General features: G+C 43.6%; 1 protein-coding gene across 1 annotated transcript in view; it reads left to right on the top strand.

The window, feature by feature from the left end:
- Positions 1-8428, top strand: part of osbpl5 (oxysterol binding protein-like 5) — a 48820-nt gene extending 40392 nt beyond the window's left edge. The window contains exons 13-23 of the mRNA XM_071895093.2: positions 151-249; positions 427-523; positions 994-1092; positions 2464-2561; positions 3097-3186; positions 4057-4193; positions 4429-4608; positions 4802-4931; positions 5473-5587; positions 5718-5820; positions 6559-8428. Of these exons, the coding sequence (XP_071751194.1) occupies positions 151-249; positions 427-523; positions 994-1092; positions 2464-2561; positions 3097-3186; positions 4057-4193; positions 4429-4608; positions 4802-4931; positions 5473-5587; positions 5718-5820; positions 6559-6694 (1284 nt within the window). The 3' untranslated portion in view covers positions 6695-8428. The remainder of the gene's footprint in view (positions 1-150; positions 250-426; positions 524-993; positions 1093-2463; positions 2562-3096; positions 3187-4056; positions 4194-4428; positions 4609-4801; positions 4932-5472; positions 5588-5717; positions 5821-6558) is intronic.
- The last annotated feature ends 4827 nt before the right edge of the window (positions 8429-13255 follow it).

Genomic DNA, 13255 nt, shown 5'->3' with positions numbered 1-13255 from the left:
AGAAAGAGAAACTGTGTGTGTGTGTGTGTGTGTGTGTGTGTCCATGCATGTGTATGCGGGTGTGTGTACCTGCCTGCCAGTGTTCAGTAATCAGTGTGGAAATGCAATGCGCAGTGTGAAGACACTAACGATGTGTCATGTGTTTCACAGGGTCTGAAGAAGCCTTATAACCCGATCCTGGGGGAGACATTTCGCTGCTGCTGGCTTCACCCTCAGACTGACAGCTGTACTTTCTACATAGCTGAACAGGTTAGACCAGGCACATGCACAGGACTTAATTCATCCACATGTAGACAAACACACAGAGCACACACCTGGGAAACACAGCGAGTGTGAAATTTACACATGCCAGAGGGTACCTGATACCTCTTCTCTTCCTTTCTGTCTCTTTCTCCATCTCTCCATCTCTTTCTCTCCTTCTGCCAGGTGTCCCACCATCCACCCATCTCTGCCTTCTATGTCTGCAATAAGAAGGATGGTTATTCCATCAGTGGAAGCATCCTGGCCAAGTCCAAGTTCTATGGTACGCCACTTTACACAGCATATTATAATTCTGACAAAATTCTAATCTATTTGGACCTGCTTATAACAATATAGAGAGACATTTGCTGAAGCTAATATGGATGGAAGTAATAAGATTTGTCATGATGTGAGAAAATCATTACCATTCTTTTAATGTGGTGTAACTGAGCATAGATGGTCATAGTCAGAAGATCAGCATAGGCATGTTAGATATACACGTCAGGGGCAGCAGTGTGTCCAGTTGGTTTAAGAGACCATCCCATGACATAACGGTCACAGGTTTGGTCACCAGTTTGATCTGCTTGACAGCCATTATCCACACATGTCGAGTTGAATTCCTGCCTGCTTCACGGGCGCCGCAAATGGCTGTCCTTTACTGAAACACATTCCTGTAAATATGTGTTTGTACAAACAAACAAATATTTTTCTGTGCCCTCTAATCTCCTCTTTGCCCCCCCCCTCTTGTCGTAGGTAACTCTCTGTCAGCCATCCTGGATGGTAAAGCCAGGCTGCTGTTCATGAGCAGGGATGAGGAGTATGTCATCACTATGCCCTACGCTCACTGCAAAGGTAATGGATTAGGTCTATATGTTGACTGCTATCACTAAAACTGTCCAAGTACTAAATTACCAAGTAATTACAGCTGTTACTAAGTAAGAAATTACAGCTGCCTTACTTAAAAACACCTCTGGTATTACTCATCAGTTTAAGTAACGATGTTGAAGAGTGAACAGTTTAGGATGGTAACAGCACAAATTTAAAGGCGGAATTCCAAAGTTTTACTGAAAGTTTATATTAGCAGTAGCCCAAGATGAATTATATACATTCTAGGAATTAAGGCAATACTTTACAATAAATTAGCTTTTCTTATATAATAATTGTTCATGGCTCTACCCATTTGGAAAGGGTTTATGAAACCGTGTGTGTTTGGTATTCTGAGATTCTTCTCTACTCAGTGGCTACTATCTATGCATCAGTGTATTAGTAACAAATACCTTCTGATTTTCACATAAACTAAGGTGAAACTGGACTGTAAAGTATTAGTAAATACCTAGTTCTTAGGTTGATAGGACAAGGAAGGGTTACCAACTTTATTTTATTTAGGGAAATTGAGTTTGCAGGGCATTTAAAATAAAAACACTCAGTATACAACACCAAAAACATATACCATGTAGACTAACCAGTTCTAATCTGGTTAGTCTATATGGTAATGCGTTGATAAGATCAGTTGATAAGATCAGTCATAGTGCAGTAATGTCATAAGGTATTCTTATAGGGGCATAAGGCACTACTTGTCCCTGGTTCTTTTACTCTTGAGTTAAAGGCATCAGCTCAAATTGCCCGCTAAGGGAGAGACCAGGACAGTGGGGAACGGCACTGGTCTTCCTCACCACATGCCTCTCAAAGATTTAATTTGGTAGTGCCTGGCTCACCCCACTAACCTCGTTGGCTATTTTCGCCAAGCTCCCCAGTGTTACGCTTAATTTGCCAAACTTGGCTACAATACAAAAGGTTAAAATAGAAACCCGTCTACCATGACAAATCGTATGTGGACGGTCCCTGTCATGACCATCTGTCTTAGCCAGACTGCCTGCCTGTACTGGAAATTGAATAACATCCTGCTCTGCTCTGCTCATGGACTGTTATATGGCAGGCAACCAAATGTAGACATGGAATCCAACTCAGATCAAATTTCTGTTTATTCTTTGAATATACTTTAGGTAGCTGTACTGTAAATTAGCACATGTCCTACAGTGCAGTCAAGAAATACAGTCACTGTGAGTGGGTAGAGTGTAAATTAAACTCCTAACCCATGATGTATCACTTGAGTTACACAGGAACGTAAATGTCTCTCTGATTCCTGTTTCTCCTCGTCTAGGTTTTATGTTGATTAATATACTGTTACTGTAATGCTCTACTACTGTATCTGTGTCTCTGTAGGTATCCTGTACGGCACTATGACACTAGAGCTGGGTGGGAAGATTACCATCGAGTGTGAGAAAACAAAATGTGCCGCAGAGCTGGAGTTCAAACTGAAGGTATACATTTGTATGACTTGTGTGTGATTGAATTGGCACCTTTGCCTTGTATTTGCGAGTTGTGATGCAGTAGCAGTAGGTTTTAGTAGCAATAGGTTTTCCTTCAGTGTGAGATAACACTGGATTTGTAGGCATAGTTTTGATACAGTGTGAGATAATGGTAGTTTCCGCAGTCAGAGTTTTTCATACAATGTGAGATAGCAGCTGTTTTTGTGATCATAGTGTGAGTTAACAATAATATTTGTTTTTCTGATACAGTAATCATTTTAATAATATAATAATAATAATAATAATTGATACTGTGACAGATAACAGTAGATCTAATCATTAGTTATCATCTTAGGAAAATTGGTTGCTTTAGACATTAGTAGTTTTTGACAGTTACAGTAGGACTTTTTCACACAGTTTTAACAGTAGTTTGAGTGAGTCAGTAGTCTCTGATAGGGTATAACAGTAGCTTGTAGTTACTGTAGCAGTTGTTGATATGTTCTGAGGTAACAGCAGTTTTAGTAAAGGTGTTTTCTTTTCCACGCAGCCTTTCCTTGGAGGCCCCTGCTCTGTGAATCAGATCAGTGGGAAGATCCATGTTGGAGAGGAGCTACTGGCTACTGTGGATGGACACTGGGTGAGAGCAGCGTGATTCTCCAACATGACTCCAACATTTCCCCTCTCCTGTTTTATCTCTTTATCCTCTGTCCATGCCTGTCGCCTCTTAATTCGTCTCGCAGCCTCTCTCTCTGCCGCCTACTCTTTGCCACTTAGCACTAATTAATTCTCAATAGTAATTAGGGGCAGAATCAGTAATTAGTGGTTTAGGGGCAGAAGGGCGGTGTAGTGAGCAGGCAGACAAAGCAACTGGAGGACCCGGTTTGCAGGGTTCCTACACAGGGCTGGAAAGTCTGAAAAAGTAGGGGAAATGAATTTTATTATTTACAGGTCTTGTAAAGTTTGGGAACTGTACACCAAAGTTTGGAAAAGGTTGGAAAAATCTTGCTGTTGAATCTTGGGACATACATATGACTAGAGAATTTGTGTAATTGTTGACCTAGTATCATTTTACATATTGTGAGTAGAGTAATATGGCCTAGTTGACAGTCATGCCCAGCCATTATATCAGCCTGCACTATACTAAACACTGACCAAAGAGAGAGAAAACAGAATGTCCCTATTATAGGGATAAGTATTACATGGTTGTTGGCGTTACTAGAGAATTTGTGTAATTGTTGACCTAGTATCATTTTACATATTGTGAGTAGAGTAATATGGCCTAGTTGACAGTCATGCCCAGCCATTATATCAGCCTGCACTATACTAAACACTGACCAAAGAGAGAGAAAACAGAATGTCCCTATTATAGGGATAAGTATTACATGGTTGTTGGCGTTACATTTTGATTACATTATTAATTAACCTAAGACTGAATGACAGGTTTAATTTCAGAATTGTTTTCTTTGATGGGACTGAGCGTTTCGGTGTTTTTTGTTATTGTAATCAGGACGGCGAGGTGTTCATCCACGAGAAGCGCTCGGGCCAGCAGGAGCTGTTGTGGAACCCCAGCCCAGACGTCCGCGTCGGCCGCCTCAAGAGACAGGTGGTCCAGCTGGACCAGCAGGGAGAGTTCGAGTCTGAGAGGTAAATCACACACACAGTTACTCATTCACTACGCATGTGCACTGTGTTTGTCAATCACTCTGCTCAACATGAAAACAACAGGACAATAACAGGTAGCAAATGATCTTTTCCTCACACATCTTGCTTCTTATCCAAATATAACCCCCCTTTACTTGTCACACACAGCAATTGCAAGACACTCTAACTCTATTGACTTATATTCAGACGTGTGACCCTTGTGATGTGCTCTTTTCAGACTGTGGCAGCATGTGACCAGTGCCATCATGGATCGGGACCAGAACCGGGCCACCCAGGAGAAGTTTGTCCTGGAGGAAGCTCAGAGGAGAGAGGCCAGGGAAAGAGGAGACAAGCCCTGGAGCCCGCGGCTTTTCCACCAGGACCCCGTTACGTCGGAGTGGTCCTACAAGCACACAGAGTACGAACACACACTCGCACACCAAGCGAATAAAACCTGCACGCACAGAAAAACACAGCATGCAGTATTGTCTTTTTAGCTGAATGTAACAAGAAGGATTGAACAGTAGAATGAGATGGGGAAAAATTGAGATAATGATGTGTGCAGCAGGTGTCAGCACATCTACAGCTTAATATATTGTTACTGTTGTTAGCATGCGGCCGTGGGACCCCGAGAGCTGCCTGGTTCAGTTTGAGAAGGACGGGGTGATTCAGACCCATGAGAGAACCCAGAGGCGACACAACGGACTCTCGTACAGCCACAGCTGGGCCAGCCAGCAGAAGGTTAGCCAGGCCCGAACACACACACACACACACACACACACCTGCACACTTACATACTTTCACACAACAGATAACTCCTGATTGGCTGAGTCACTTTTAGAGCTGTTTTAAAATACCTGATAAAATAAAACCTGTGAGAATGAGTGTTCATTTAAATATGTAAGCGCTAACCGAAGATCGCCACTCATACTGATATTAGAACTATATTGCTTGGTGGAAGAATGATATTTAATCATAATTACTCTTTATTATTGATTAAACATGAAAGATTTATTGAACTTTTGTTTTCTTTTTTTATCACAGTGGTGTCTTCCTATTGTTTTATCAAAGCAATAGGCCAATCTGCTTTGCATCATGCCTAACAGCGGCTCTTAACTGTTCTAAAATCACTGTCACTGTCATGTTTGGTGATGACCAGCCAGGCCGATTTCCTCTTTCGTTCAGCTGCCATCACGGTGCATCAGCCAGCAGCTCCCTGTCCAGGTGTTTGCGGTACAGTTCTAACAGATTTGCAATGTGTGTGTCTTCTGTCGTGTCCCAGGCTGAGGTGATTGGGAAGCGCAGGAAGGCCAGCAGCCAGCCGTCCAGCTGCAGCCAGAACACCGAGAGCAGCAGCACCACACCAGAGCCCACACACGAGTCCTCGGACAACGAGGGTAAGACACACACACACGCTCATACACACACACACTCATACACACATACACACACACAAGGACACACATATGAACTCCAATTGCTCTATGAGTTACCGGTGTCCTGTGTTCTTGCCTGTCATGTGTCCAGGGTTCTCCAACCAGTGTGCGCGGTGCAATAAAGAAGTGAAGGACATTGCCTTGATAGAGGCCTCCATCTCATCTATACAGAAGACACAGCAGGACATCCAGAGGTGAGAATAACACACACACACACACCTGTGGAGGCAGCAGGGATGTGTAATGAGTAGAGACTGGAAGACCCAGGTTCAAGTTTCCATGTCAGCAAGCATCCATCCTGCTGAAGAGTCCTGACGCTGAATCCCTGCCGGCTCCAGCTGTAGCCGGCCCTGTGCTCTGACCTCCCTGTGGAGGGGGGCAAGGCAAAAGAGAAATTCAAAACCACATGGCCATTGAAAAAATAGTTGCCTCTTTGTAAAGAGAAATTGGAACACTTGTTGGCAGTTGGAACACATTATTTGAGGTCCTCATCATTTGGTGTTATCTAGTCAAAGCAGAGTTGGAAAGCAGGGCAGTCAAAATTGGGTAAATTGTGTAGTTTCACCAAAAGATGTGAATGTGATGGACAGGAGTGTCAGTTTTATTTTCTAGTGATTTATTACATTACTTGCACTTACAGTTCACAGTGAATTTGATCCACATGCATGCCCACTCTTAGTTGAATACAGAACAGGGTTAATACAATATGCAAAAAAAAGAATTTTCATCACATCTGCTTTAATAAACACATCAAACACATTTATAGTTTTAGAACTACCAATAGCTATGTTCTATTGGAAATTATCTGTTTTTGACATGTTTGTTTCTGTATATTGGCAGATAAATTGGTGTTAAATTTACTTCCAAGCAGTATTAAAACCTGCAGACAGCCTGTAGAAGTGTTGGTCATCCTGTCCCTTCTCTCTCTGTAGGAACCTGGTGGCTCTGAGTCGTCAGCTGGCTCGTCAGAGGGCGGCGGAGGACGGCGTGTCGCTAACGGGCCGTCACTGTCTCATCCTGTGCGTCCTGCTCCTCTCCCAGCTCCTCCTCAACTACGTCTTCACCTGAAGCCGCTCCTCCCCGGGGAGGAGTTTCCCTCCGGCGCCGATCTACCATCAGGCCCCCTCCACAAACACAGACTCTAATCAGCAGAGGGAGATGGAGACCTTAGATCAGTGTCAAGAGGGCAACTTTGTCCCGTTTCCCCTCCAGAGGGGAGGAGCCCGGACACCATAGCAATAAACACAACCACAGCCACCGCCTGTCAGTCACCTGCAGAGAGGAACGGCGCCCCCTAGTGTAGCCAGACTGAAACAACACCGGCACCCACGCACTTTGGACAGGAAAGAGGAGAGAAAGATGACGAGAGATTGGATAGAAGGTTTTCGAATGGAAAAGATGAATTGTAATGATGACGAAGAATGATTTTTGGGAAAAGAATAACAGAGAGGATGTTCCACCATTCCTTTAGCAATACTGTTGATCTTTTGAGTGTGCGTGTATGTGTGTTGTTCGTACATATAGTAGGCCCTATGGGCGCAGATAGATCACCGCGTGGACTTTTCCTACTCCCCTTCCACTCAAGATTTTGGGCCTTAACGCTGAAGCCAAAAAAAAAAAGAAGAGAAAAATGTGACATATACAAATGAAGAAGGAACAAACGCATCTTCCAACAGTGCAATTCTGTCTGTTTTGTATAGATGTACGCTCAAATACACTCTGTCTCGTCTTTTAATAACGATGATTTTACCAAAACAGTATTTATAATCCGAAAGGACAAAGAGTACTTGTTTACAGGGCGTATGTGTTTTTAGTGACACATAGGAAGGAAGAACAGTGGGAGAGAGGCAGGGCAGAGAGCTAAACAGAGTGTCTTTGTATTTGTGTGCCTGTAGCGCCATAGCGGAAGGGGTAATAGCATAGCACTGCTTTGGTCTAGACCATGACACTAGTGTGTACAATCAGTTATATATAGGAACAACGGGTGGAGGAAACGGCAAATAAGAGAAGAAGATGGATTTCACGAGTTGAGGAAACCGCTGCAGTCGGCCTAACAGAAGGGGTTTGGGTGTGCGTCTCGGTCCACACCATTTTAGAGTGACTGTTTTAAGATGTAAAACACTTAGTAATGAGTTTTTATGTTCTTTTCTTTTCTTTTTTTGATCAATATTTCAATTTGTATATATTTGTCTGGAGCACATTCACACAGTCTGTGTTTCCAAAAGAGATTTCAGAATGTATTTATTGGGTGATTAACCTTGATTTCCTGATCTAATTCAGCTTGGAGGATGGAGGCCAGGAGTGACAATCGCTCTCCCAGGGTTGTGTGTGTTTAGTGTCTGTCTGTCTGCCTGTATGTGTGTGTGTCTGTCTGTTTATATATATATATACTGTATGTGTGTGTGTGTGTGCGTGAGTGAGCCATTATGGTGGTGCAAAACAAAGCCAGGTCTGTGATCTTGGTTTTTACCCTTGAATTTCAGTTGGGCAGGAGGATCAAAGTTGAGAAGTTGTCCGTTGGTCCGTTGCCAGTGCTGATCTGCCCAGTGGGAGAGAATCGGAGAGCACAAGAAGGAAGTCGACTCTTTGAATGCTTTTATTCACACTTTTGTTCGTTTATTCTTTTATTTCATATGTTTTTTTTCCTGTTTTCTACTCTACTGCCATGTTGTGGGTATTCTACATGCCAGATATTTTTGTCATATGGAATGATACAACAGAGAACATGATATTGCCCAATGTTTTTGTTCATACCTGTTGCATACTGTAGCACTACAGTAAAAATTGACATTTTAACCCTCACACTGACTTTTGCCCTCATAATTGTTTTTAGAGTAGGAAATGGGATCCACTGGTGTTGATAACAATGAGAATGAAATAGATATTTCACTTTACACAGGCAACATCATTCCCTTTGCAGGCAGCCCATATTCTCCACTAGAGGGAGATGTTGATTTGGGACTAATATAGAATGTGTCTTTTAGGCTGGGGCTGTTTTACCAAAGTATTCAATAGCTTTGTAAAGTCTTAACCTGCTTTCACCTGTCCACCTTCCTCTGACTTGTAAATACCCAGATGCTAATAACTAGATTGGAGCAGTCAAGCTGAGAAAGCGTTGAGGCGTTGGGTACAAACAAAAGAATATGCTGGACTTAGACAAGACTAAACTAAAAGGGTCCTTTAGGTGACAATCCACCCCTAGACACAAGAAAGATCCTCACTGGAGCGCACACACAAGTACAAACGATGTAGGTGGCAAAGTTTGTGTACACTCCACATAACTCAGATGAGTTGTTCACACAGCGGCAGCAGCAGTGGTGCAGATCCTTCACAGGCGTGAGACTTGAACCTGTGCAAGTGAAAATCCCTCGGTAGACGCCACACGGATCAGGATCTCCACCACACACACAGATCTAAGTCCCACCAAGAGTTAACTGAATTGTCTTAGGAGCCTGCCCATGATGACTAAAGGGTGGGTGGGTGAGACAGCTGAGGTGGTGTCTGTGTGTGTGTGTGTGTGTGTGTGTGTGTGTGTGGGCGCACAGGCATCAGACTCCCTTGGCAGGAGATGGGAGATAAGCCTTGAGTGTTATAGGATGTCCCGACAGTGTTACAATGACGGATCATCACGTCACTACCCCGTGCAAACATTCGGAACAATGGGCCGCATCTATCAAGATTTTCACAGTGCTGATCTAGTGTCAGTTTTGTCTTTCAGATGATTAGTAGTGATTTGGATGAATGGACATGGCCAGACATCAATTGTTGCAGTCAACTGATCTGTTTCATTGTTGTGTACCAGTGTATCAAAACTTAAAAGCCATGTGTGACTCTGCTCGGTCACCTGTCTGACCCGATGCACTCCACAAACTCTCACTCACTCTCTTCTAAAAGACACTGCCAGTCAAACTCTATAACACCATCTTTCCGGTCCCACCCTGCTTGGTTCTACAGAGAATGCGTTTGATGTGGTGTGAGGTGAATACCTGGCATATCAAAGTGTCACTTCTCTCCAAACACAGACTAATCTAAGGGAGGTGGAATGCGTTTGTGGTCCACGGTAGCATAGATACCTGGAGCTTTTAGCCCGGCTTAACCTCATTTAAACTCCCCGTCTCTCACAAGCTGCCATTTCATTGTGTGACGGTGCTGACCCTGTCTTAGAGTCAGGCTTATAAAGATACTTCAGATTTTAATGCATCCAGTAAGGCTCGACACTGACATATTGTTCCACAGATATTGTCATAAAAATCACTATGAAAACAAGGCAACGGGCTGATGAAAGGCTGCTATTTATCCTCGCTCTGCATTTCTAAGCCTGTAAAACATCCAGATACTAATGTGATAATTATTGAACCCTGTAGGGAAATTCTCGGTAACCATTTAAATGACCAGAAATAACTAATTAATATCCAAGTAAAACAGATGTAATAACCAGTATAGTGTTAGAATGACAAAAAAAAGCTAGAAACACACTGTCTACATTGATTTATCTTCCATTCATTACAGAAAGTGACGACACCTGTGCAGAAATAATGTGTTTTTTCATTAGGTTTTCATTTGCTTATAATGGAGAATACTAAAATACATTATATATTTTAGAAATAAATAAATAATAAAGACATACCAATATTGACCACGTACAATATTCACATAGGGATATTCAGCAGGGCGGATGCTTGCCGACACAGGGGCTTGAACCCAGATTCTACACCCTGTGACACCCTGCTGGTCCTGGGAATACTTATTACAAGAACCTGGAGATGTGGGAGCAAACTGACATGACCAGCAGGATCTAGATCAGGGAATCCAGCAACAGCAGTTCCTTGAATCTGTTCTGGTCACCCCCCTATCCAGACTCAGACAAGATAGGCCATGTGTGCATTTAAAAGGAAGAGCTTGTTGGGGTGAAAAGGGCGAGGAACAGGGGCGCAGCAGCAGAGTGGGCAGATGGGCAGCAGGGTAGAGATCAGGGTGCAGCCTCCTCCCCCCTGGAGGAGAGGTTTCTATTCTCTAGAGTTGGCCGCAGCGCTGAGTGGGCGCACACTGGACCTTTGTGTCGCACGACATGTGGGGGGTCGGCGGAAGGGGCGCCACCACAAGTCCAAATTAGGCCACAGGAGTGTGTGTGTGTACGAGTGTGTGTTTATTTTCCAGTCAATAAGCATTCCATCAAAGGAGGAAATTTTAGTGGGTGTGTGGCATTATGCTCCAAGGCTGTTCCCTGCTTTTAATCCCTGCCTGTCTGTCTCTGTGTGTGTGTGTGTGTGTGTGTGTGTGTATGTGTGTCAGTGTGTGTGAGGAGGAGTGTGATTGCTCTCTGGCCAAATGCAGTATCCCACACACCGCAGTACAAACAGCCTCACTGAGGGGAACATTCAAACACATCACTGAGTCATATAGAAGTGGAGGAACAGTTTTATATTTGAAGGCTTTCTTTTCAAAAAGCTATTTATATGTCCACATTGGAATTCATTCATTTAGTAATCAAAGGTCTTAAGATGTTTAATTACTTCAGTAATATTCCATAGTGAGCATTAGTTACATTCCAGCAATCATTCTATTAGAGGGGTTTTCACATTTTTTATCAGTGGATATCGCATGTTACCTCTTCATTTATTCATTCACCTCAGAACTTGACTGAGCTATAATTAGACACACAGGACTATTATATTCCCTCTCTCTCTCTGAACCATGACCCCTCCCCCCCCTACACACACACCTCTCTCCCCAGGTAAGTGTGTGAGAGGCCAGCTGCGTCGAGGCGTGTCCCGCTTGTTTTGGCTGAGGGGCAGCGGAGTCAGATCGGATGTTTGCTCTGCGGTTTGCCGCTCTGCTGCAGCTCAGGCGCGTCCCAAACCATCTGAACCCTGTTGAAAGGCGGGAGAGGGAGGCAGAGACACGGGACTTGTCCGGGCTTGCCTTGAAGAGAGAGAGAGAGAGAGAGAGGGAGAGAGGGAGAGAGAGAGAGAGAGTCTGGCAGCCTGGTCCACCCTGAGGCGATGTGTGTCATGTGTCTATTTCTTTACCTTTTGTTGCAGTGTTTTTCTCTGGACAGTGTTGCTAGCTGCAGATCAAATGGTGTCAGGTTCACTCCACTAGCTAAACCAGTAAATCACTTCAGGGAGTGATTGTTTAGTGTTTAGAGTGATAAATGATTTTCACAGGACTCCTGTACTGTGGGTGAACGTCTTTGTCTCCTCTCTACCAATTCAGTGGCTGTTAGTTTGATTTAGGGCTTAGTTAGGACACAAAAGTATTGTACTGGAAATTAAAAAGCTTTTTGACAAGCGTTTTGACAACTGCCTTATCAAAACAGTCGGTCGTTGTCTTCTGACAAGTTTGAGCTTTGATTTTAATCGCCCTGTCAGTGTAAATTGTTTGGTTTGACATGTGTGTCTGAGTAATGATCAGATTAAGCTTGTGATTTTGAGTTGTTTATAGTTTAATCTAATTGAATATAATCATTTAATCTCATGTAATGTATGCAGTGTGGGTTTGAGTCTTGGGACTGTACACTGTACCTTAAGTAGCTGTTTTTAATGTGGACCTTGATGTGGGTCAGTGTGTGTGTGTGTGTGTGTGTGTGTGTGTCAGGGGCCGCTCAGGGCATACATAGCTGAAGGTGTGGGTCACTTCTGAGTGTATTATTATCTGTCGAATTCCAGTATTATCTCGACGTCCTGTCATCACCACGCTTTATCAACCGAATTTCCCTGAAGCGTCGATTAAATCAAATTTGAACTCACTTGGCCGCTGAGGATTAATTAAAGCTCCTGATGAATCATAAAGTTTCACTATCAAAAGAAAACGCCTAAGCAAAGGCCTAAAGACTTGTTGTGGTGTCTTTTGCAATGCCCTGCCTGTCTGTTGCCGTGTCAACCAGCCTACAGTATGTGATGTAACTGCGAGGAAGAGGAGGAGGCACGGTGGTCTTGTCTAGACTGGTAGACATTACCAGTTAAAACACAGACAGGAGGATTCAGAGAAGTTCTCCTCCTTCAGCTCCCAGGAAACAACCGTTTTCCACCGACGAGGTGAGAAATGACGGAGCCGGTAAAGAGTGTTTATGAACAATCCCCTAACTACCCTGTAATGACAGTAACTCACTACCAGCCAACACACACACGACCTTCACATACAGTTATTTTGGGTGTCGTGCTGTGATTGCTGTTATGACAGCCCTGCCTGTGGGGTTTGCGTGTGGCTCTGCAGTTCTCGGCGGCGCTTGTCGAGTCTTGTCCCTGAACGCGCAGTCTCAGCCCGTCGCTCACACACTCTGCTGAGACAAAGAAAACAGGTAACACACTCAGCCGGTGGGTATCGCTACACACCCAAAACCCCTTCGCCTGACCTGCCATTCACCTCTGAAATTAGGCCGTGATGTTCTAACCCTGATACTGTCTCTCCGAACACAAAGGGAGTGTGTATGACGCATAGTAACACTCCAAAAATCGTGTGTAGCGTAATAAGTGTTTTAGTCTATTATTGAGTCCTAAAAAAAATGTGGGTTCGATTATTTCATTTGTTTTCCAATGCAAATCGAGTTTATAGAATCAAGTGTCATTTTCTTGATAGTAGTGCAGTGATCTGCCTTACTCTGACTTGTTTCAAGATATTGACACTTAT

Source organism: Centroberyx gerrardi, chromosome 4, assembly GCF_048128805.1.
Source record: "Centroberyx gerrardi isolate f3 chromosome 4, fCenGer3.hap1.cur.20231027, whole genome shotgun sequence".
NCBI classification, from domain to species: Eukaryota; Metazoa; Chordata; class Actinopteri; order Beryciformes; family Berycidae; genus Centroberyx; species Centroberyx gerrardi.
Note: the sequence above shows the minus strand (reverse complement) of the source record. Positions and strands in the feature narration are given on the sequence as shown.